General features: G+C 41.3%; 1 protein-coding gene across 3 annotated transcripts in view; it reads left to right on the top strand.

The window, feature by feature from the left end:
* The first annotated feature begins 7,018 nt into the window (after nt 1-7,018).
* Nucleotides 7,019-26,426, top strand: part of Lamp2 (lysosomal associated membrane protein 2) — a 51,388-nt gene continuing 31,980 nt past the window's right edge. For all 3 annotated transcript variants that reach the window (XM_052738253.1, XM_052738263.1, XM_052738257.1), the window contains exons 1-3: nt 7,019-7,225; nt 21,643-21,758; nt 23,335-23,548. In XM_052738253.1, the coding sequence (XP_052594213.1) occupies nt 7,027-7,225; nt 21,643-21,758; nt 23,335-23,548 (529 nt within the window). In that variant the 5' untranslated portion in view covers nt 7,019-7,026. The remainder of the gene's footprint in view (nt 7,226-21,642; nt 21,759-23,334; nt 23,549-26,426) is intronic.

The following is a 26,426-nucleotide window of genomic DNA, read 5'->3' as shown; positions in this document are numbered from 1 at the left end:
CAGCTAATTCAAAGGGATTTAGAGCAGAACTGCAGCTCCCTGAAGAAGAAAGGCAGTGGGTGGGCCCGATCCAATTCATTGAAGGTTTTGAGAACAGAAGCTTATGTGTGTGAAGTCTAGTTTAGCATTTCAACAGCCAGAACCTGCCTTGATCCCATCTTATGAACAGTACTTACCTTTTGACACATTTCCAAATGTCCAAAACAGTAAACCAAATCTAAGCTGTTGATTAAAATTCCCTGTGAGATAAAATGGTGATAGAGCTGTAAAATAAAATGGTGATAAGGCAGATATGATGGTATGTTCTTGCAGTACCAGCTAGTCAGGGCTCTCAGGTAGGAAGATTGCTTGAACCTACCTAATTTTGCAAAACCAGTCTGGATAATGCAGTCAGACCAGGCCTCAAATTAATAAAAAGTAAAATAAAACTGTGGTGGTGTGTGATACGATTTTTTGAGGGTGTTTTCAAGACAGGATTTCTCTGTGTAGCCCAGGCTGTCCTGGAATTTGTTCTGTAGACCAGGCTGCCCTCAACTCACAGAGATCTGCCTCCCAAGTGGGCCCCCTGAGTGCTGAGATTAAAGGTGTGTGCCACCACTGCCCAGCTGTGATACAATTTGAAAAGCAAAACAAAATTATTTATTAAGCTTCTTTCCTTATGCAGGGTCTTGCTGTATAGCCCAGGCTGGCCTTGAATTTCTGATCTTCCTGCTTTGGACTCCTTCATGCTGGGATTGCAAGCAAGTGCCACCATGCCTGGCAAAAACGTTTGTTTATTTTTTATTTTGTTTTAATTATCATGTAGTGTCAGGAAAGTCACTTTCTCCCTTTGTTTATCTTATCATCGTCTCCACGTATAAATTATGTCACCCAAACTGACTTTCATATTTTATAAATAAGCTTCGAGATCAGTAGATTTCCATAGGGTGAGTTTTGGTTCCCTACCTACCCCCTCTGTGCTCCGTACCCCCTCTCCTTGACCATCTTCTCTTTCTGTACCAGGCTTTTTCTTTTTGTCCACCAACCAGCTCCAAAATTATGCTTGGCCTACTTTAGGCTCATTTCTGGCCAGCTCTTCTAACTTAACCTGTTTCTCCTTATCTACCTTTTGCCTCAGGGTTTATTACCTTTTTATTTCTGTTTATCTTACTTTTATTGCTTCTTGATGTCCGGCTGGCTAGCCGCTGCCTGGCTTCTTGCCCCAGGCATGTCACTCTGTCTCTCCTCCTTCCTCTCTCTCGTCGTTCTTCCTCCTCTCAAGCCCAGATTTCTCCTCCTATTTATTCTTTCTGCCTGCCAGGCCCGCCTATCCTTTCTCCTGCCCGGCAATTGGCCGTTCAGCTCTTTATTAGACCTATCAGGTGCCTTTGGCAGGCAAGGCAAAACAAATGCAACACATCTTTACACAATTAAACAAATGCAGCACAAACAAATGTACCACATCTTTTCCTGGTTAAACAAACATTCCACAACAATTTTCCATGTGTTCTAATGACCCATCTCCCTCTCTCTAATGGCCTCTTTCTAGCTTTTTCTTTTGGAGTATACCAACTCTCAGTGTTAAGCACTGCATATAGGGAAGAACATGCGGTGTTTAGCTTTTTGGGCCCGGATTACCTCACTCAGTATAGTGTTTTCTGGGCCCGGATTACCTCACTCAGTATAGTGTTTTCTGGGCCTGGATTACTTCACTCAGTATAGCGTTTTCTGGGCCTGGATTACCTCACTCAGTATAGTGTTTCCTGGGCCTGGATTACTTCACTTAGTACAATGTTTTCTAGAGCCATTCATTTTTCTGCAAATTTCACATTTTCATTCTTTACCACTAAATTATATATGTATGTATGTATATGCACTGTATATACGTCAATATATTTACATGACACACACATACACACATATATTTCCATTATGTATTCATTCATTGATGGACATCTGGGCTGGTTCTATTTCTCTGATACTGTGAATAGAGTTACAGCGACTGTGGAAATGTAGGCATTTCTGTCGTAGGGTGTGGGGTCCAGATGGGGTATAGCTGGGCCATATATCAGTTCTGTTTTGAGCTTTTTGAGGACCTTCAATTGGAGTTACAAGTGGTTATGAGCTGCCTTTTGTGTGTGCTGGGAATTGAAGTGGGGTCTTCCGCAAGAGCAGTGTACTCTCATCTCCTGGGCCATCTTTCCAGACCAGTTCAATGTTGTGTTTTTAAATATTTATTTATTTACTATTAAATTTGGTGTTGGGGATGGAGTCCAGGGCTTCACACATGCAAGGCAAGAGTTCTACCTAAGAGCTGTACTCCAAGCCCAAGTATCTTAAATTATTTTCATTAATTGATTTAAAAACATTACTATAAACCAACCAATCTTTTTCTACAAATTTGTTGAAGTTAATAGAAGTCTTTTCTCTCCTAGTACTTTTTATTTTGTTCTTTTCAAGACAGTGTTTCTCTGTGTAGCCCTTGCTGTCCTGGAATTCACTGTGTAGACTAGGCTGGCCTCAAACTCACAGAGATCCACCTGCCTCTGCCTCCCGAATGCTGGGATTAAAGGCGTGAGCTACCACTACCTGGCTTCTCCTACTTCTTAATTCCTTTCCACAGAGGAAAGAGAAAAACTGCTGGTATTCTCTCTATGCATAACCTAGATTGTACACACACACACACACACACACACACACACACACACACACACTATCTATCTATCTATCTATATATACATATATATGTATATATATATCATAAGGTATGGACGTAGAAAGGACTACTTAGGAAAAGGAAGAGGATAGGTGGGAGACAGGAAGAGAGACAGGAGAGGGTGATGAGAAGTGAGTACAGATAAAATTTATAATATATTTCGGAGAAAATTTCATAATGAAACTCATCACTTTGTAAAATGAGCATACACTAATAAAAATAAACAAGGTTCGTGCAGTGGTGCACAGTTTTAACCCCAGCACTGAGGCAGAGGCCGGCAGATTGCTGTGAGTTCAAGGCCAGCCTGAGCTACATAGGGAGCTTTAGGCCAACGAAAGCTAGCTACATAGTGAGACCCTGGGTCAAAAAAAAAAAAAGATTGTATGTCCGGCTGGAGAGATTGCTCTGTGTTTAAGAGCATTTACTGCTATTCCAGAGGACCTAAGTACAGTTTTTAGTACCCACACATTAGCTATCTTCCAGCACCTGCATTGAGCAGCTCATAACTGCCTGTAACTCCAGCTCTGGGGACTCAGTGCCCTTTTATGGCTTCTTTGGACACCTGGACACACGTGGCATACATACATTTACATGTATAAATAAATAAATAAATAAATAAATAAATGTATAAATAAAGACGCTGGCCCCAAAGAGTTTGAGATATCCTTACTCAGAGTGTGGTCTCCAGTATGGCACCATCAGGACAACTAGAGAAGTTGCTAGAAAGGCAGATTTTCTCTCACTCTACCTCAGACCTGTGCAAAGTCCAGTGGGGTCCAGTAGTTTGTGTTGTGATAAGCCCTCTAGGTGATTTTAATGTACAGGTGGCCTGAGAACCATTGTATTTTAGCAGATTGAGTCAGATCCTTTTGCAAGGGGACCTGAGGAAAATCCTGCAGGGGAAAACTTATAACTCAAAATGGCACATCTCCTCTTATACCGAGGACTCCAGCTCAAGGGTTGGCAGCTGTCCGAGCCCACAGTGACTTCTGTATGGGTTTCAGTGATGGCCATTTTGCCATGGATTGGAGGCATTATCCAGAAGAGACCCAAATTCGAGGAGTGTATGAAAATGAAAATTAGTTTTGAGGAAATGGTTAGGTGGGGAGAGTGCATATCATGTAAGAATGGGGACCTGAATTAGGATTCCAGCACCCCATGTAAAAGCCAGGCATAGTGCATCTGTAACCTCAGAACTGGGGTGCTGAGACAGGTAGATTTCAGGGGCCCACTGGCTGGCCAGTCCAGCCAAAATAACAAGCTCCAGGTTGAATGGACGCCTCTGTCTCAAAAATAAGGTAGAAGAGCAGTAGAGCAAAACACTCAAAATCTACCTCTGGCTTCCTCACATACATGTAACATGTGAAATATGCACACACATGTACACACAAAGGCATACATTACACAGGAACCAAAAAAACCACGAAAATGTAAACACAAAATAGAGAAGTGATCATAAAGAAAAATGGGGGGTTCTATTTTCAGGAAAACAGATACAACTGGAGATCATTATGTTAAGTGAAACAAGCCAGACTCAAAAAACCAAATACCATATGAAGACTCAATATCTAAAAAGAAGACAAATGAAAATAGGGGGAACTGTCTGGGAAGATGAGGGGACCAGCAGGAGGAGGTGGTATCACTGTTGTGATAGAGAGGGTGCGTATGAGCAAAGCACTGCATGTATGTACAGGTATGAAAATTTCAAAATAAAACCCATTATTTAGAACAATTAATACATGGTAATAAAAAAGATCACATGTAACAAGTAGATGATACTAATAGCTCAGGGGTACTTGTTGATTTAAAGGTTTTGTAATTCTTTTTTATACGTAATTTATTTTATAGACATTGGTGTTTTGCCTGCATGTATGTCTGTATGAAGGTGTCAGATCTCTGAAACTGGAGTTACAGACAATTGTGAGCTGCCATATGAGTGCTGCTGGGAATTGAACCCGGGATCTCTGGAAGAGCATCCAGTTCTCTTAACCACTGAGCCATCTCTCCAGGCCCTGTTTTTTAAATTTTTAATCTTTGTATCCATGAGTCCAGTTCCTTCCTCTAATCCCTGTATATCGTCCTTTACCAAATCTAGGAGGGTTTCTTTCTTTTTTTAGACAAAGTGTTATTGTGTCACCCTGGCTGCTCTAGAACTCACTGCATAGCCCAGGCTGACCTCAAACTCACAGAGATCCTCCTGCCTCTGCCTCCCGAATGCTTCATTAAAGTTGTTCACTACCACACCTGGCCATTATATCTTTTTTAAATTATAAATAACATTTGTGACTTGTATACACTAATGGGTTTTACATTTTCATATGTGCATATGACAAACTTTGATCATATTCTCAGGGTCCTTATTACATCATTCATTGTCCTGATACTGGGGAAAGGGCTTATCAGTGATCTTCCAGCCAGGCCGGTTATGCATACCTTTAATTCCAGCATTGGAGGCAGAGTCAGGAGGATCTCTGTGAGTTCTAGTACAGCCTGGTCTATACAAGTTCCAGGCCAGCCAGGGCCACATAGCGATATCCTGTCTCAAAAAACGAAACAACAACCAGAAAGGGAGTTGAGGAAAGGGGCAGAGTCCATAAATAAGGATTGGTGGAGCAAATTCTGAGGGCTTGATTCAGTAATGTGTTCTCTGCAGACCCAGGACGCAGCTCTAGCCAACTCTTATGGGAGGGAGAAGGGTCAAATGACATTTTGCTAAAGGTAATGACTAATGCTGTAATGTATATTAGTCCCATGTTCAGCAAGTCACTTGCTCATGACTTAGTTTCTCCCATGATAGAGAACATTCATCAGCAAGTGTTCTTACTTTCAGGGATTAACCACATTAAAGGAAATGATAGTGATACAGATCTGTGGCTATTAATATTTGTATTGGAGTTGGCGGGGGCTAAGGTGGGTAGGCCCCAGTCCCATTAGAGAATTAACTAAATGTATAAAGTTCTACAGAAAAATCCTCCTCAGTGTCTCATGTAATTTCTGGGAATTCACTTAGCTGCCCCCCAACTTTTGCTCAAGCTTACTTATAGACAGAACCCTCAGATTTAAGATCTCCTGGACCACATGATTTTGAAGCTGTGTTTCAGTGCTTTTCAAAGTGTGGTCCATGGTCCACAGCATCAGAATTGCTCCAGGTGTTTGTTTAAGTAAGTAATAAGACAGGACTGGAGGTGAAAGCCTGCAATCCCAGCTACTTGGCATGCTGAGGCAGGGGAATCATATGTTCAAGTTCTGCCTGAGCTACAGCTATCCTGTGAGTTTAAGGTTGAAGTAGGCAACTTAGTGATCCTGTCTCAAAAAATTTTTCAAAAAGGTCCCAGTGCTTACTGAGCATGTGTAGGAGGCCCTGGGTTCAACCTCCAGTACCGTCAAAAGGAAAACAAACAAACAAAACACCAAGTAAGTTTGTAGGACAGACACAGGCCATTTCAGAAACTCTGAGGCCTCATGATAAACAACAACAACCACCACCACAACAACAAAACAACCTTCCAAACCACCCAGACAATTGTGTGTGTGTGTGTGTGTGTGTGTGTGTGTGTGTGTGTGTAGTGTATTTTGGAAGCTAAATATTTGAGGGTCAATGTTTTATTCCAACTCTAGAGTTTTATGTTCAAATGTTTTCCTATGTTGGTTTGTGTCTGTTCACTGTTTACATGGCAAGTGTACAGAATACTGTTTAGTATGCACTCATTAGACAACATTTGTTGTATATGCATAGAAAATATCGGGAAGTTTATGATTTTTGTAAACAGCGTCTCTGGGTAGTAATGACAATATTTTTTATTTTTATTTTATTCTTGTTTTATTTCTCTCACCTTTTTCTTACTCTATTTAAAAATACGCTTCCTCTTTCTGGCTTCAATTTCCCCATCTGGGAAAGAGAGTGTTGTAACTTTGTGAGCTTGAATAGCAGGGTCTCTGATCTGGTGGTGGTCAGTGACTTCATACTACCTCTTAGCTTCCCTGTCCACCAATAGGTAGCCTCGATGCTTGGAGAATAATCGTGTTTTATTTTTGCATATATTTATCTTCAGATACCCAGCAACCGTTTTGATGCCAGAAAGATGATTCTGCTTGTTCTCAAGGTTCAGGAACAGAAATAACCCACTGTCTACAAACCTCAAAAGTTCCCCCTCTCCTGTTAGTCTTAAAAAATGCCCTCCGCGCATATCTCTTCCTAGTGTTGTAATGGTTGTGAACCAAAAAGCCAGGGCGTGGCCACCCCGCCCTCCCGCCCGGATATCACCGCCCCTCGCACTGCTTGGGAGCATGGTGATTGGCTGAAAGGAAGAAAGAGCCCCGCCCCCGGTCTTATGACTGGAGCAGAAGCGGCGACTCCAGGCTTTGGCGGTGCTGTGGTCGGTGGTCACCTGGGCTTTCGCTTTCCCAGGGTCTGCGAGGGTGTTCTCTGGCGTTGCCGGTCCGGTCGTCGCCTGCCCTGCGGGATCAGGATGCGCTTCCGCCTCACTCCGGTTTCGGGCGCGGGGCTCGTCCTGTTTTGTCTGCTCCTGGGTGAGTTTTCGGGCCCTCTCCCTCAGTGTCTTCAGCTGGGCCCCAGGGATGGGAGGGGGTGTTCGGAGGCCACAACCTGAAAGACTGGTCTTGGGGAGGCGTTGAGAGACTGAGCAGCTGACACTGGGCGGCGGCGGTGGCGGCGGCCCCAGGCGTTTCGCGGGGCGGAGGGGGGGGGGTGGCTGGGGTGGGGGGGAGAACTTGAGCAGTGACCTAGAGAAGGCCTGGCTAAGGGATGGCGGGCTAGGAGGGCCCTTGAGAGTAACAGCCGGGCAAGTAAGGGGATGTGGAGGACAGCACCCGCTTAGACAAGATGACTGAAGAGAGACACCTGGGGTAGAGGGAGCAACTTGGAAGAGTGTGGGGGAGCAGGGGAGCAGACACTGGGGAGTCTTGGTTACTTGGGTCAGGGAAGAATTTTGAAGATGGTGGAAAAACTGTATAGAGTGAGGAAGGAAATTTGGAACGGAAGACACTGTACCCCTGTGAAATTGTTGGGGGCCAGAGGACAGGGGTTAGATAGGACAGTAGTAGGGCCTAAGGGGCAGAGATGGCGTTGGGAGCTTTGTAGGTGGAATTTGAGGCTAGGAGAAAAGGTGATGAGGAACGGTGCGGGGTTTGAGTATGTTCTTGGAGTTTCGAAAGCAAAGGGATCTAAGGTAACTGGACTAAGTTACTGGAAAGAAAAGTTAGATCCAACCCCTGGAGACTAAAGGGATGAGTGAGAACTTAGATGGGGACCGAATATCTGACTTAGAGGTGTTCAGAATCTCATGTTTGTTTGTTTTGTTTGCTTTTGTTGTTGTTTTTTGTTTCTTTTCCCTGTGACTTTTTGCTACTTCCTCCCAGCCAGCTTCCGACAGAAAAATCCCAACTAGATGCTAAAGTGAGGGAGCTTCCAAGATGGTATTTGTGTATCTGACTTTTGGAAACTACTTCCTTTTCTTCACACTTTTGTTTATTTTTTCTCCTTTCCCACCATAGTCAGCTTATTCGGGATTTAAAAGCGGGAGGTAATAGCCTAAGGACTGGCTTGGGCCTAGGTGGAGTAAATGGGTTGAGGTTGGTTGGTTGTGATCCACCCCGATAGACTGATAGTCCATAACAGCCTAAACTTGAACTTTGAACACAGTGAGTTCTGCTGACCTGATTTAATCTGCTTGTTGTTACCTAGTGGCCCTTGCTGTTTGTACTTTAATAAAGGGATAGAAGGAAAAGACCCAGATTGGAATGGGGTGGAGATAGGTAGATTGGGGGATATTGCGAAGGCAAAGAATTGCATTTGTAATTCACAATTCAGTGGAGTAGAACAGTGTGTTCTCACCCAGTGGGCATTTGGTAATATCTTGTAGAGGCATTTAAAAAAAATTTCCATAATAGCTTTTGAGGTTTTTTTTTGACATTATATTGAGAGTACATTTTTCTCTTCCTTTACCCCCTCTAAATCCTCCCATATACCCCTCCCTGCTCTCCTTCATATTCATGACCTCTTTTTTCATCTATTGCTATATCATGCATATAGTATTTGTATATACATCTGTATCCTAGAGGCATTTTTGCTTGTCCCACTGGGTGGCTTCTAGTGAATAGAGGCCAGGGATCCTACTAATCTGCCTGCAAGAACAGGACAGCCACTCTCAAAGAGTTGTCTCCAGCCGGGCGTGGTGGCACAGGCCTTTAATCCCAGCACTTGAGAGATAGAGTCAGGCCGATCTCCGAGTTCGAGGCCAGCCTGGTCTACAGAGTGAGTTCCAGGATCAGTAGGACTGTTACACAGAGAAAACTAAAAAAAAAAAGTCATCTCCTTCAACACATTAGCAATGCCAGGTGTGAGGAGCCCAGCTTCTGAGCATAGCATTTGATGAGTTTATCCAGTAACTCTCAAGGACCTTGCTAGAGAGCCTGTGCATTCAAAACTTTCCCTAACAGTACTAAGATTGTTCTCCTTTTCACTCTCAGCCTTTTGCTTATATACAGTAGAATTTTCCAGAAGCTACATAATATGTGGTGATATCACCACCCTGATGACTCCAGTGTTCTTACTACTTATTTATTTCTTAACTTTCGTTTCTAATACAGAAGTGCCAGCAAATATAATTCACTTAAACAAACCAAAACTCTGTGAGGTCTTCTGTAGACATTCTGACTCTAAAACATTTGCAGGTCCTTGATCTGATCTAGCTGACCACATTGTGTAAGCACCTCCTCCTATAACACTTCTGAAACTGGGCCATGAGGCTTGGCATGAACACTTAATTCTAACCCTTACCTGGGGAGCATTTGTTGAGGGCTGGCTGACCCCATGAGAGGCTTGTTTACAGTGGAAAACACCTTATCAGTGACAAGAACACATCTGACAGAGGCACCTATTAACCAGTAATTCCCTGCCAGTTGAATCCACACAAATACAACGCTGTTATTGTTCAGAGAAACTGAGAAGAATAGTTGACCTACATGTTGGCTTTTGTGCCATTAATTTTTTTTGAAATCTTTTGTTTTGCGTTTACAAAAGCAGTGCTTTCTAACTGTAGAAAGTAAACAGGCGAAACTTAGTACATAGAAGAAATGCTCAAACCTAGTGAATCTGGAGTTACTAGATTCATCCTTTTGGATGGTTTTGAAAGCTGACTCCTTCCATTCACAAATTCAGAAAGGGATCTACAGGAGCAACATTTAACAATGTAGGATTCAGGGTTAATTTTTTTTGTTTTATCTATTTTTATTTTATGTAATGTGTTTTGTCTGCCTGCATGTCTGTATATGACATGTGTACCTGGTGCCTGTGGTGATTTGAGGAGGGCAGCACTTTTGTACCCTAGAACTGGAGTTTTCATAGACAGTTGTAACCTGTGGCGTGGGTACTGGGAACCAAATCTGGGTTCTCTGGAAGAGTGACCACTGAGCCACCTCTCCAGCTCAGGATCCAGTTTTTAACTGTAGCCGAGGCCAGGTGGTGGTGGCACAAGCCTTTAATTCCAGGGCTCAGGAGGCAGAGGCAGGTGGATTGCTGGGTGAGGCCAGCCTGGTCTACAGAGTGAGTTCCAGGACAGCCAGAGCTGTCACACAAAGAAACTCTGTCTTGAAGCCCCCCCCCAAAAAAAGTCTGCACAGCTGTTCTTTCAGACATCTCTTAATTTTGCTGTGAGGCTCAAGATTCTGTGTGCCTTATACTCCTAAGAATTTAGCAAGCCACGGCCGGGTGGTTGGTGGTGCAAACCTTTAATCACAGCACTCGGGAGGCAGAGGCAGGCGGATCTCTGTGAGTTCGAGGCCAGCCTGGTCTACAGAGTGAGTTCTAGGACAGCTAGGACTGTTCCACAGAGAAACCCTGTCTCAAAAAACTAAAAGAAAAAAATCTACAAGTCTGGGCCTATACCTTGATGGTAGAGCACTTGCACAATATGTGTGAGGCCCTAGGTTTAATCTCCAGCTTCGTGGGAAAGGAAGACCAAAATCCTTGCTTTAAAGTAAGTATAGAAAATATTCTTAGACTTTATGTTAGTGTTTTTCACAGAAATTTATTCATTTATTTGGTTTGTTTGAGTGCTGGGATTAAAGGCATGTGCCACCACTGCTCACAGAAAACTTTTTGCTGGCTTTCATTTGAATGAATTATAACCAATGAAAGACCATGTTGAAAAAAGGTCTATGAGTTAAAACCATGAAATTCCTTTCCTAACATCATTGCTTAATTGTGTTTCCTTAGTGACAGAATTCTGTGGTCATCAATTTTTATAACTAGCTTAACTTCTATTTTTGGTTTTTCGAGACAGGGTTTCTCTGTGTAGCTTTGGCTGTTATGGAACTCACTTTGCAGACCAGACTGGCCTGGAACCCACAGAGATCCACCTGCCTCTGCCTCCTGAGTGCTGGGATTAAAGGCGTGTGTTACCACACCTGGCTTAACTTCTGTTTTTTAAAGGATTGAATGAGACTTTTAAAAAACCTTTGAGGCTCCTCTTAGAGGTAAAAAAAACCTTTGCTAACTCTCCTGAATGTAGTTCATGTTGGGGGCCACTCTCTCCCACAGATGTTTATTAACTGCCTGTTATATTCTAACCACTCAACCACATGAAAGGGAGACAGCAATGGACAAGACAGTGGAGGCTTTGCTGTCATAGAACCTATATTTTAGAGGTGGAGGATAGTCCAACAGGTAAATAATAACATTTTCAGATAGTGAAAAGGACCATAACAAAGAGGAAGCCGATAATGAGGAATGAAATGAACAGGTGAGATAGTTGGCTGGCAGGATGACCTGTGTGTTTATATTATGTGGTCGTAGGGCTTCCTAGGGTTGAGTGACATTTGGGTGGAGACCTTGGTGCTTTAAGGAGGTCTGCCCTACCTATAACTATTTGGGGTAATATGGGTGGGGAGGATAAGGGAGGAGGTGGAAGGGGAAACCATGATCAGACTATATTATGAATTTTCAATAAAGATAAATACAAAAGAAATTACTTAAGCTAAAAAAAGAATAAAAGAATAAATCTTATTTCCCAAACTCTTAGGTATACTAGCCTATTTTCTGTTCTTTACCTATGATATTTGTCTCTGAGAGGAATAACCTTAGTTGCTGGTCTTTCCTATGGTCTATGTAGTACCAGGCCTAGTGGTTAAAGGCCAGTAAATTTTTGCTGGGGGTATTCATTGGGATTGTAGGTAAGATGATGAACTAGACCAAACGGTCTCTGTTTTCTGTGGACAATAAAGGATGTTTTCAAAAAGCTCTTTTGTGTCTTTGGATCAAGAACTTCCAAATCAGTGTAAGAGTGCAGATAAGTATAGGATAATCTCATGGTAATTGTAGTCTCTCCTACTTGTGCTCCTTGGGGGCGGGGGTTAGGAGTGGACAGGGTCTTACCATGTAGCCCTGGAACTCTCTATGTAAACCAGACTGACCTCAAACTTAGAGATCCACCTACCTCTACCTCTTTAGTACAGGGATTTAAGGCATGCACCATTACGTCTAGCACTCGAAATCTGCCTGCTTAGGCATGAGGATTAATGTGGAGAACTAGAAGGACTTGGTGAGAATTAGGTTTTCTCAGACAACCAGCATCTGTCTCTCCTTTTGGAGAGCATTTGAAAGACTTGTTGTTTATTTTTTTCTGCAGCCTTAGCACATTTTGTTTAACTGATAACTTTGAATTCATGATTCAATAAAAATTCATCTATATATAGTAGAGACATTTGAAAGAACAGGCTTGACATTAATCCATTAGTCATTGGTTATCATATCTGATAGGGTAATGATATTCAAATATATTCCTGTGTATCTAGCCTTCTTTCCCTGTAATGTGCGTTGGACTTTTGTCTGTAACCCAGCATTATTTCACAGCATTGGAGGTAACTTCTGTGACCCTGGTTCAGAAAGACTGTACTTCCTTATCACAATTTTGTACTGAAGTGGCCAGAGACCCTTCAATTCCAAAAGTGTATTTTATAAGTACTTGTTGGTATCCCGATGTGCATTGCAAAAGAACTCTGGAGGCCTGCCAAATGCGGCTCAGCAATAGGCATTTTTCCATTACTTCAATAGAGTCATCTCATTCTCTTACCTACTCTCTGACCTTAAGGAAATCAAGGAAGTCATTTCATGGTTTAGAATAGTATGTTTTATTAATTTTAAATGTTACTTTTCACATGACCAACATTCGTAGCTTAAAACCTTATTGTTTTCTGTTGTAGCAGATGTAACAAAAAGAAAAATGTGAATGAGTCACAGGTAAACATGAGAACAGCTAATTGGATGTAAACTTATAGGAAGGTCATCATTAAACAGAGAAGAAAGAGTATTTGCCTTTATGTCCTACTTTTTTTAGTTGTCTCATTCCTTAGCCTAGGCTTGCCTGGAACTCACTGTGTAGCCTGGGCTGGCCTAGAATTCATGGCAGTCCTCCTGCCTCAGTCTCCTGGTGCTGGGATTTTAGGCTATGCCCTGTTTTTTTTTGTAAAGTGTGTGTGTGTGTGTGTGTGTGTGTGTGTGTGTGTGTGTGTGTGTGTGTGGTATGCATGTGGAAAACAGAGGACAACTTTAAGGAGTCACTTCTATCCTGTGGCCTCAGAAATTGAATTTAGGTTGTCAGCTTCGTAGCAAGTACCTTTGCTTGCTGAGCCATCTCCTTGGTCCTTCGCCTTTAAAAAATATTTTATTTATTTTATATGTATGTTTTGCTTGCATGTATGTCTGTATACTACATGCATGCTTGGTGGCCTTGGGGATCAAAAGAGGGAGTTTGATTCCCTGGAACTGGAGTTATGGATGGTTGTGAGCACCATATGGGTGCTGAGAATTGAACCCAGGTCCTCTGCAAGAACAATGCTCTAACCATCGGGCCATCTCTCCGGCTCCATGTACCTTCTCCCCTCTCCCCTACCCCCCCAAAAAAACGTTTTGGCCAACCTCAAGGTAAATGGGTAAAGTTTAGGATAGGACTTAAGATGATGAAAGTAAAGATACACCTTAAATGGGAAAGGATCCCTTCCTTTAAGCCCCAGTGTTTACCGAAAGGGAGGCTTGTAAACAGGGTCTCTAACTTGCTTGGAAAACATCTCTTAGCTCTGAGTGTTTATATCCTATCAAAAAACCCATTAGACAAATAGATACTGTAATTCCTGGCAAGGGTAACCAGCCCAGAGTCTCACAGCTAGTAAGCTTGGCTTCCTGAGCGGAATTTTAGCTTCTCAGCTCTGCAGAGGAGGTCTCTTCATTGCTTCATTATATTGATTCTGAGGTCACTGTGTTGTATGGATTTTTATTTTTATTTTCAATTTTAAAATTTTATCTCTGAGTGTTTTGCCTGCTTGTATGTCTGTGTATCATATTTATGCCTGGTTCTTGGGGCCACAAGAGGGTGTTGGATCTCCCGGGACTAGAATTAGAGACTGTTGTGGGCTTTGGGAATTGAACCTGGGTCCTCTGGAAAAGCATCCTGTGCTTTTAACCAGAGCCATCTCTCCATCCCCTCTTGTATGAATTTTTTCACTATCTTCCATCTATTTTTTTTTTGAGACAGGGTTTCTATGTAGCCATGACTGTCCTGGAACTTACTCTGTAGACCAGTCTGGTCTAGAACTCGTAGAAATCTACCTGCCTCTGCCTCCTGAGTGCTGGAATTAAAGGCATGCATCACCATAGGCCATTCTTTTAATCCGTGTATTTTTCAGGTACATTTGGGCCAAATAGACTTGTACAAACCTAACCACTTTTTTTTTTTTTGGTTTTTCGAGACAGGGTTTCTCTGTGTAGTTTTGGTGCTTGTCCTGGATCTCACTCTGTAGACCAGGCTGACCTCAAACTCACAGAGATCCACCTGGCTCTGCCTCCTGAGTGCTGGGATTAAAGGCATGTGCCACTATCTCCTGGCTTACTTTTTTTTTTAAATACAATGCTTTGTGTTTGGATGACTGAGTCTGAGTACTAAAAGAACCTATAAATGACCTATTTGAAACAGTACCGAGAAGATAATTGCACGAGAATGTTGATTTTGAGCTATGACCCTTTTCTTTCTTTTTTTTTGTTTTTGTATGTATATATTTTAATTTATTTTTTATTTTATGTGCACTGGTGTTTTGCCTGTATGTATGTCTGTGTGAGGGTGCCAGTTCCCCTGGAACTAGAGTTACAGACAGGTATGAGCTGCCATGTGGTTGCTGGGAATTGAACCTGGGTCCTCTGGAAGAGCAGCCAGTTCTCTTAACCACTGAGCTATCTCTCCAGCCCTTCTTTTCTTTTGAGAATAAACTTTCAGCGCCATAATCACACATTCTAGGATACATTCAGCTATGGCTCTTAAAGGACTTACAGCCTTTAAAATAGTTTAGATAGTCTAAAAGTCAAGCATAGCAGTTAAGTGTGGAGATCACTTGCTAGAAACATTCTACTGAAGTGTAACGTTTCAAAATTAATCTTTCGCTTTTTGGGAAAAGCATTATTCCTAGCTTGAAATCCGAGTCACAGTTTATGGAAAACTGACGTGAGGTTTGAGGCAATATCCAGAACATTGATAAATTCATGATTTGGAAGTTCAGAAGTATTGGCCTTCCTTGTAATTAGACTGAGCTGTATTTCAGATCCATGTTGCAGGGTATTTTCACTTTGATGTAATCAGTCAGTATTTATTGAAAACCTAATATGTATTCAGCACTACTAGGAATGATAGGAGATAGAGGAAAAGTAATAGACCTGTTCTCTTCCAACGTGACAGACAAGATAGATGACATTCATATAAAAGACACACTCTAGGGACTGCAGCTTAGATAAGATCTTACGGTTAAAGGTGCATATTGGAATTCAAATGAGTGATAGAAACACTAGCAAAAGAGAATCTTTCTCCACATATATCACTCACTCACAGACTTTGGTGTTTTATTAATAACAAATCACTTACTGTACTTCAGTTTCCACAGCATACTAGTTTGCTGTGAGGTGACAGTTTCAAAGTGCTATTTGGAGCTTTTGCCAGTAGGTGAGACAGGATTCAATGATATAAAATAGCTGGATTTGCATTGCCCTGAGAGCCAATGATGTTGAATACTTTTTAATGTATTTATTGGCCATTTGTAGTTCTTCATTTGAAAATTATCTTTCATTTGTCCATATAATAAAAAATATTGAAAGAGCATAAACTATGAGGGTAATTGAAGATAGTGTGAAGTCCACTGAGATGTGCAAATATGCATTATAAACTGCTTTGTAAGGGCTTTTATATTCAAGGGAAGTTTTTGGAGAAATGACTGCTAAAAAGTGGAGAGCATGCAAGCATGGGTTCTGTGGTTTTTTTTTTTAGACAGTGGTTGAGGGGGCTTACTATTCCTGGACTACAGCCTTAAATTCTTCCTGCCTTAGCTTCCCAAGTGCTAGGATTACAGGCATGCATCACCACACCCAGCTTCAGTCCAGGTTCTCAGTTACAAGCATGAGAAAGCAGAAAGGGAATTTATTAAAAACATAGTGGGGCAAAGTTTGATAACACAGACCTGTAATTCCAGGCAGGAGAATAGAGTTCTTAGCTAGCCTGGGAAATAGTGAGTTCATGGCCATTCTGGGATATGTACCAAGACTATACCAAGACTACCTGGCTAGGCGTGGTGGTTCACTCTTAATCCTGGCACTTCTGAGGCAGAAGCATGTGATCTGTTCAAGGCCAGCTTAGTCTACACGGTGAGTTCCAAGCTACATAGTGAGACACTGCTTCAGAAAGGGAAAAAAAGGAAGAAAAGACTGTCTTAAAACAAACCACCTAACAAACCACACAAACCAAACAGCCTCCTCCCTGACAGCAACAACAAAACCCTCAAACTAAAATGGGACATTTGCATACTCTTTGAAACCACAAGTCCACTGTTACAAATATTCAACACACACAGGTTTACCAATACACAAATACAGCATTTGTGATGGCACAGACTTTGTAGTTGTCTGTCAAGAATACCACAGATACATAGCAAAGATTCACTCCATGATTAGAAGCAGTATAATAGAAATAATGAATTAATTGTAGTTATACACATTACAGTGAATCTGAAGAAGCCAGACACAAAAGAGAGCACAGTAAATTATTCTGTTTATATCAAGCTACAAAACAGGCAGTAGTCATCTATGTTGTTACAAGTCAGGGTGGTATTTTACCTTGGAAGGCGAATAGTAGTAACTGAATGGGGAAGCTGTAGGGACTTTGGGGGTATAGTTAGCCTTCTTTGTTCTCCATAGGTTGCAAATCCACAAATTCAACCAGCTATGGATCAAAGTAGGAGAGAAAAGCATAGTATCTATACTGAATTATAAACTTCTTTTTGGTCACTGTTTCCTAAACAATATAGTGTAACTGTTTACATCACATTTACACTGTATTATGTAAGTGATCCAGGGAGGTTTTAAAGTATATAGGAGGATGTGGATGGGTTAAGTGTAAATACTTCATATACCATTTTATGTAAGGGACTAGAGCATCTGTGAACTTCAGTATCTGAGAGTCCTGGAGTCTGTTCCCATGGATACCCAGACTGTACTTGGAATTTTTTGCTTCTTGAAGGGAGGGCTCATTTGCCCATGTAATTAAAAAAATGCTCTGAGCTGTACTTAACACTGTGTACACCTTTTCCTTGCATGTTATGCTGTGTATGTTACATCTTAGTAAGATGTTTTGCTTTTAAAAAAAGTGAGCAAGGACTGGGCATGTAGTTGAGTGATAGCATACTTGCTCCCCAGTTCAATCTCCAGTACCCAAACCACAAGAAAATAATAATGTACAAAAATTAAAAAAGGTGCATAGTAGATTAAAGTTACTTAGAAAGAGGAACACCTCTGACTGTATATACCAAAACCTGATCAATACTGGATTGCACTGTTATGAGCAAGTGCAAAACTTCAGCTTCTACCACTGGCTAGTGTCACCTTTTTGCCTGGGCACTTGAATCTGCTGAGCCATCATTTCCTTAACCATAGGATGCTTTGCCTATAGCTGGTGCCATTCTCAATTCTTTTACTTCAAGTCTGGGGTGAGTTCTTTGTTAGGTACAGTTTAGCTGTAAGGGAGATTGGGAAAGCAAGTGTTCAACATTTTCAGTTTGTGTAGCAGCCAGTGATAGGGACCAGAAGTTAGAATCAAGTTGAAGGGTACAGTTATTTCACCTTTATAGCCCCAATGAATGGCAGTCCTTGAGGAATATTTAAGCCACCAAGAAGAAAGTGGATCTCAAGTGCTAGACACAATATAGAAGCCTTTGGGCCCATTGGAAACAAGTTCAACCAGATTAAAGGGTGTATTCTGGGAAAATGGTCTAGTGATATTGAAGCCATAGGTGGGACAAGATTAAAGATTACTTTGAAAGTCAAATAGGAATTTAAATTTAGTTTGGGAACCAGTAAAAGTGTTTAAACAGGAATGTTGGAGAAGGCAGTGGTATCTAGCAGTGCTTTTCAGGGACAGCCCAGAGGGGTCTGTAGTGGGGAAGGATGGAGTGGTAGACTGGGAATAGAATACAGGTTGAGGAAAGAGCCCATCTGGAGGAGGAAGTGAAAGAATTAATCAGGATTTTGAAATTGTTGAGTTTGAGCTGATAAGCCGTGGAGTAAAAGCAACAGCTATGCTGGTGGACTTGGAGAGGGGTGGGCAGGTGTGTCTGGGTCCTCAGGGCATTCCTCTGTTTTCTGTCTTCAGAAGGTAGATTAGCTCTCTCGAGTTTGATTGTAGGTGATAAATGTGAACTACAACCTGAACTCTCTTCTTAAAACCTTTACAAATTTCTCACCTTGGGCAAATTGATCCTATTACTTATGTTACACAACTTTCTTCCTGTTACTTTAATATCTTTTGAGAAGAAAATAATTACCATAGGAGACACTTTTTTTTCTTAAATTTTTTTTCAAAACAGGGTTTCTCTGTGTAGTCCTGGCTGTCCTAGAACTTGCTCTGTAGACCAGGTTGGCCTCCAACTCGTAGAGATCTGCTTGCCTCCAGATACCGTGTTTTGAGACGATTTTGTAGCTTAGGTTAGCTTTGAACATGTAATTCACCGGCCTCAGCCTCTTTTTAAATTTTTAAAATTTAATTTAATTTTATGGGCATAGGTGGTTTGCCTGCGTATATGACTGTGCACCACTTATGTTCCTGGTGCCAGCCTATGCCGGAAGAGGATATCAGGAGCTGGAGTTACAGGTCGTTGTGAGCCACCATGTGGTGCTGGGACTCAAACTCAGGTCCTCTGCAGCATCTAATGCTCTTAACCACTGAGCTATCTCTCCAGCCCAGCCTTTTTTTAGTATTTTAGATTTATTTTTTATGTACGTTATGAATTATTGTGCGGAGGCAGGGACCCCTGAGGGTATCATACGTGTGCAGGGAAACATGCTGGGCAGATGCAGTGGTGGGCAGATGCACACCATGCAGATGCGGTGGCCAGTAATTCACACCCCAGTCACCGCATCCATGTGGAGAGTTTATTATAATAGAGAGATGAAGAGAAAGATAGGAAAGAGAGACCGAAAGAGAGGTCAAGGGTGTGCACCTCATGGGAGGAAAAGTGGAAGAGAGAGAGGAAAGGGAGGAGATTTTTCTTAGAATGAGACTTTTATGTCAGGATGCAGGGTGGCACCAAGGGGTGGGATTTCAAGGGGCGGATCAGAATATTAACAATGTATATTAGTGTTTTGCATGTATGTAATTACGTGCCCATAGAAGCCAGAAGAGGACATGGGATCCCTGGAACTGGAGTTATAGACAGTTGTGAGCTGCCATGTAGGTATTGGGAATTTTGAACCCCTGTTCTCTGCGAGAATAACAGGTGCTCTTAACCACTTAGCCATCACTGCAGCCTCATGCCTCAGCTTCCTGAATGCTGGGTTTGTAAGTGTGCACCACCATGCCTGGTTCTCAATTATTTTCATAATAGTTTTGAGTGGTTTGAGTAGAAGAAGAGTACCCTTATTTTTAAATTGATTTTAACTAATACATAGAACATAAACTTGTACACAATAAACTGAGATATGATTTTTATGCATATGAGTATTGTGTAATTTTAAAAAATCAAGCTAAACATTGATCCCTGGTGCTGCTCATTTCTTTATGGGGAAAGTTTTGAAAGTCCTTTCTTTTTAAAACATGCAGTACATTGCTGCTATCTCTAGTCACTCCACTGTGTAGTGCATTGAAGCACATCAGGGTTTCTCAGTCCTAACTGTCCTATCTGTAACTTAGTTTCCATTGATTGGCATTTCTCCACCCCTTCTTCTATCTACTCCACCCGGCTTCTTGTAACCACAATTCTAGACTCAACTTCTGAGGACTACAACAAAAGAGAGCTGTATACTGATACTTGTAATGAATATAGATGCAAAGCTCTTAATAAAATCATAGTAAATTGATTGCAACAACATATTTAAAAGATCATTCATTTATCATGACCAAGTAGGCTTTATACCAGGGATACAAGCTGGGGACTTTATTCCAAGCTGGGGTGCAGGGAGTGAGCGCAAGAGCGAGAGCACGGGTGTGCAGGCAAAGCAAACCTCCAGATTAGGGAAATTGTAAGTTGGAGTTCTCAGCAGCACTCTCCAGGGTAGACTTGGAGCTGCTTTACAGCTCCATTCCATGTCTATGGAGAAAAGAATCATGGCAAAAACCTATGTTCCTCATACAAGGTCTTTTGAATCCTTGCCAGTACTTAGTGTCAGCAACCACAAGCTTTAGCATAGTGTTTGGGCTTGCTAAGACAGCCAGGTCTCTGGAGCATGAAAGGTAGGCTTTTGTGTACAGCTTGAAAGCTGTTGCTGAGGCATGCCAGCTTGGTATTCCTCTCAGGAGTTTTCTCTTTAGTCTAATAACATGTCCCTGCCTGTAGATGACACTGGATTGCTCAGATAGCATTAATGGGTGTGCAACTATCTTAACAGGAACAACTTTCCCATTGGGTAATGTATGAGACAGGCAAGATGATTCTCAGATGGTTGCCTGTTATTTATGTTGCAGGTGTATTTGCTGGCATATTTCCCCCTTCTCCATTAGAATATTGAAGCTTTAGGCACTTGAGTTTAATAGGTAATGTTTCAGTAACCTTTAAGTATAGAAGATGAGAGTTAAGGTAGATGAAATGTCCCAAAGCATTTCTGCTTGAAAAGTTTCTCCATTTACAGAAGGAGCAGGTTGAGAATTTAGGAAGTAGTTGTGGGTCCATGTGAAAGGTTCATCAGCCTTTTTACTCAGTTCAGTTTCAAAGTGAAATAAAGTTATGGACTCTGCATTTGTAAAAATTGACTTTTCTTACAGATCTAGGCTCTAACAGCCCTTTGAAATGTTGCTTCTCTGGTCTTGTGATACATGTGTTTGGAAAAGCTAACCCTGATCACATCAGAATAAAAATCATTTGGGAAGACTTCCATATATGTCCTAGTCATATTGTTGACAATGGAGTTTCGAGTAAGAGCATAAGACATCTGATCTATCAATATTGCAGAGAAAGTTTCACTGAATGGGTTTGAGAGAAGCAGGAGTTTAATACACCTTCCAAACTTCCTCCTACCTTAGTTACCTCCAAAGAAGCATTGGATATAGCTCAGTAGAGCACTTGCCAATGTGTGAAGCCCTGGTTTGATCCCGAGCACTGCAAGAAACAAACAAGATCAGTGAAAAGTCAACTGCAATGGTCTAAACCTGAACTAACAAGGCACAAGTGAATGTGGGAATCAAAGTCACTGGTTTCTGCCATCCTAAGCATCAAGCAAGGATCTAGTAACCATTTATTTCCAGAAGAGAAAAGGCTACCCTTTTTACCAGTGCTCTGTTAAAAACTGCAAAGAGAAGTAACCACCATGGCACCATATACTTGAACAGACGGATTTCATTTAGAGTTGAACTTCAGCAGTGGCTAGAATTTATTTTTATCTTATATTGTACAATTTATATTTTTTAATCTAGGAGCTGTTCAGTCCTATGCATTGCAACTTAATTTGACAGATTCGAAAGGTACTTGCCTTTTTGCAAAATGGGAGATGAATTTCACAATATCATATGAAACTACAAACAGAACTGTTGTAAGTAAACATATTTGTCTTTTGAGATTTACTTACTTTTTATGTATATGTGCACCATGATTGTATTGGAGGTCAATAGAGGGCATCGGATCCTGTGGAACCAGAATTACAGATGAGAATGAGCTGACATGTGGGTGCTGGGAATCCTCTGGAAGAATACCCACTGCTGTTAATCCTTGAGCAATCTTTCTAGTCCCTTACAGTAAACAGGTTTTTTTGGTTTGATTTTGGTTTTGATGATAGTGGTGTTGGGGTTTGAACCCAGAGTCTCTTAGGTGCCAGGTAAGCACTCTATCACTTTACTATTTCCCAGTCCCATATTTGTCTTGAGTAGGGGTTTATTTACATTTAGACTTGTTTTGTTTTGTTTGAGACAGGGTTTCTCTGTGTAACAGCACTGGCTGGACTGGAACTCTGGACCAGGCTGGTCTTGAACTCACAGAGATCTGCCTGCCTCTGCCTCTTGAGTGCTGAGATTAAAGGCATGCACCACCACGCCTGGCTTTACATTTAGACTTTCTTTACCCTTTAGCTATATATGAACAAATAAGATTTCATGATAATTGACCTTATTCGCAAATCCTATGTTTTTTTTTTAACTAGTATACTTTTAAAAGTATTCTGTTTAAGATTGGAGTGGATACTTAAAATTCATTTTTTTTGGAGGAGGGGGAGTTTTCCTTGGAGATGGTTATATGCAAATGAGGAAAGACTTCATGGTATTTCAGTTTTAACCACTTCTGAAATAATATACTAACATTAAATCTTCAATTTCTTTTCAGCTTTAAAAATTTTTGATATTTAAAAAAATTTATGTGTATGTATGGGTGTGTGAGCTTAATTTTTTTTTCTCTGTGTGTTTGTGCACCATTTGTGCCTGGCGCCCAAGGAGGGTAGAAAAGGGCATTGCTTCCCCTGGAACTGAAGTTACAGACAGTTGTGAGCCCACAGTGTGGGTTCTGGGAATCTAGCCTGGGCCGCTGCATGAGCAGCCAGTGCTCTTAACCACTGAGCCATCTGTCGAGCTCCCAACCTTTAAAAACTAGTTTGCTATTTCTGTCTACCTTTTTGTTTTTCTCTTCTTGGTCTTTTTGCCTTATTTTCATTTTGTTAAGGCCCTATCTATAGTATCACTTAAAAAAAAACCGGGCGGTGATGGTGCATGTCTTTAATCCCAGTATTGGGAGGCAGAGCCAGGCAGATCTCTGTGAGTTCGACGCCAGCCTGGTCTACAGAGTGAGATCCAGGACAGGCTCCAAAGCTACACAGAGAAACCCTGTCTCAAAAATCAAAAAAAAAAAAGCCTGTCTATAAGCTGGGAAACTGCTCAGTGGTTGAGCACTTGCCCATTGTGCATGAGAGCCTGAATTCCATCTCTAGATCTGCAGAAATGAGCAAAAAGCTAGATAAGAAGAGTCCAGGTAACTTTTCCTATTTTCTTTAGACATACATGAACTTGTCCAGACACCTGGTGTGTAAGAATCTGAGACTGCTTTTCATAGCACACTAGGCAAAGGGGTGGGACTCACTGCTGTCTGTCTTTTCTCATCCACTCCTAAACTTTTTTATCTTTTAGAAAACTGTAACCATTTCAGAACCTCCCAATGTGACATATAATGGAAGCAGCTGTGGGGATGACCGGAACGGCACCAAAATAGTGGTACAATTTGGATCCGCAATCTCTTGGAAAGTGAATTTTACTAAGGAAGCATCTTATTATTTTATTGACAGCATCTTGCTTTCCTACAACACTAGTGATAGCACAACATTTCCTGGTGCTGCAGATAAAGGTAATCTTAGTAATTGGATTTGTGTTACATTCTCTTGCTTTTGTTAGTAACAAAAAGTGTAAACAAAATAATCATCTATCTTCTTAATAGGAATGAAAAATCAATCTTCTTACTCATCTCAGTCCTGACTCCATGAATAGAACAGTGTGGGGCACAAAGTGATATTGACTGTCATTGCTGGATGTTTTACTCTATACCATTGATTACCCTGATTGTCACATGCAGTGTTTTATTGAATGTACCATTTATCGCAACCCTGGGAAGTAAGTAAAGGGAATGAGGCTTGGTGACTTTCCCAAAGGCTCCAAATTTAGTGAGTGGAAAGCTAGTGTTTGAAGCAAAGTTTACTGAGCTATAGAGTTCATATACTTATTCATTAGCGGACACTCAGCAAATGTTGGATGAATGAAAAAATTCTTTACTAATTGAAAGTATGTAAGTTCAGTAATTTGAGATTAGAAGAAATCTCTTACCTTTAGATCTTTTTAGTATTAGGATGAACTTTGACTTGAAAAGTAAATAGTGATTAAAGTTAAAATAACTAAGCTCAACATTTGCTATTTTGAGACAACTTCAGGTCAAGAACAACTTAGATAATTTTTTATCTAAGGCCAGTCTTGTCATTCTTAAAACAAATATACATTAAAATATTTTGAAAGTATGTATAGTGGAGATTTTAAGTTTTTTGTCTCTGAAGCGAGCTAGGCTGACCTGAAATGCACACTCCTCTTATCTCGGTACTCCTGAATATTGAGATTATGGGTGTTTGCACACCACTATGTTCAGTTTATGGTGCTGATTTCATTAGGCACAAAATTCTCTCCTTTCAACCCCCTCCAGTGACATTAGATTAGTGTGGTGTCTGGAGTAGTTAGCTCTTCTCACACATAGTATGCCCCTATGACTGCAGAAACACTGACAGATCAGCATCAGGTACCTAGATTTGGGGACTAATAATACTTCTGGACTTGTGGATGGAAAACTCATATTTTAAAGACTCGGAAGTGAGCCAGGTGGTACCAGCACATGCCTTTAATCTCAGCGCTTGGGAGGCAGAGGCAGGTAGGTGAATCTCTGAGTTCAAAACCAGCCTGGTCTACAGAGTGAGTTCCAGGACAGCCAGGGTTATACAGAGAAACCCTGTCTCTAACCCTGTTCCCTCCCTCCAAAAAAGACTCAGAAGTAAATGAGCTTCACATTAAACTTGAGAGCTAGCACAACTGAGACTTGAAAATCAAACCCAAGTTTTTTAAAATTATGTTTTTATATCCCAACCACAGTTTTTCTTCCCTCCTCTCCTCCCACTCTCCCCCTCCAATCCTCCTTCTCTGTTTCTCTTCAGAAAAGGAGGGCCTGTCATGGATATCAGCCAGCTGTGGAATATCAAGTTGCAGTGAGACTAGGCACCTCCTCTCTGATTAAGACTGGACGAGGTAATTCAGTAGGAGGAAAGGGTCCCCAAAGCAGGCAACAGTATCAGAGACAGCCCCTGCTCCCACTGTTAGGAGTCCCACAAGAAGACCAAGCTGCACAACTGTCACGTATATGTAGAGGGCCTATGTTAGTCCTGTGCAGGCTCCCTGGTTGTTGGTTCAGTCTCTGGGAGCTCCACAAGATTCTGTGGGTTTTCTTGTACAAATCAAAGTTTTAATTCTTCTAATCCCTTAATTTGAGAGAATAACTGAGGCAAGAGCTTATTGTCTATTTTAGATATTTATCTCTGTGGCTGTGGCATGGTTGCATTATCTTTAATAACTAGGATAAGATTTGTCCTTTACTTTCAAGGGGTTTAGAAATCATTGAGGGAGACAAAGCTTTATTGTGTTCCCAAGTGATATGGAGAACATTGAGCTCAGTCTGAATTTTTTTGTTCTTGTTTGTAGTTTCTGTTTGAGTGGGTAGAGAGTTCATTAATCTTTTCTGAGCATTTGAGGAAAGTTCTAGACTCTCTTTCTCAACAAAAAGCACACAGCAAATTTAGAACGTGGTATGCATTCTGCAGTTGCATCTATGTATCCCTGGGCTGAGTGTCTGCTTTCTGAGTGTTCTCATCAGTGGTCCTGATGAGGAGCAGAGAAAAGAGATTGGAAACAGAGAGAGGTCAGTTTATGATGGAGGAGTAAAAGAGCTTGGTGGAGAAATGGGTCCTGAGTTGCAGCTGCTAATGGTGGAATGTGAGTAAGTGGAAGAATTTGGGCAGGATGTTTCCACCAGGGGGAAGCAGAGGATGCACAGCAGCCATTGCACAATTGCCTGATGAAAATCCAGCCTGTCTGTATTGTAACAGGAGGCAAAGACAGTTAGCTCAGTGCAGTGGGCCTCATTATAGGGGCCTGGGAAGCCAAGAAAGGGCCTTTAGCATGATGGGGTAGGCACTAGGGAAACTGTGGTGGGTTTTTCTAAGTCAGAAAACGATAGAAGCAAAGCAGAAGGGATAGTTTATAGAGAATTATACTGCTGGATTAATTTGGAAGTGAGGAGACTAAGCGGAGAAGCCAGCTTCAGAGGCTGTTATTATAATCAGGAGATGATGTAATGCATGCCCCAACCACGTGGGCAGCTATTAAAGGAAGATGGCTTTAGTCTGACACATTAGATAAAATCACTGACATGCTAACCCCCTTCTTTATCTTTATTTTAAACTAGTGGTTGATGAATTTTTCTATGACTGTCTTCTGTATAATAAATAAAGTATTTATCAAAACTATTTGGAATTTAAATACTTTCCTAACGTGCACTTTAGAGAATTGCCTTTGAAATAATTTAGTATTTTGAAATACTAATTTTTAGGCATTTAATAATTGAAGTAACTTGAAGCTGCTATTTAAAAATGTTTTCATGATTAAAATTCAAAAAAGCTCGAGAGAATAATATAGCA

Source organism: Peromyscus californicus, unplaced genomic scaffold, assembly GCF_007827085.1.
Source record: "Peromyscus californicus insignis strain IS unplaced genomic scaffold, ASM782708v3 Scaffold_10__1_contigs__length_136768540, whole genome shotgun sequence".
Taxonomy (NCBI): domain Eukaryota; kingdom Metazoa; phylum Chordata; class Mammalia; order Rodentia; family Cricetidae; genus Peromyscus; species Peromyscus californicus.
Note: the sequence above shows the minus strand (reverse complement) of the source record. Positions and strands in the feature narration are given on the sequence as shown.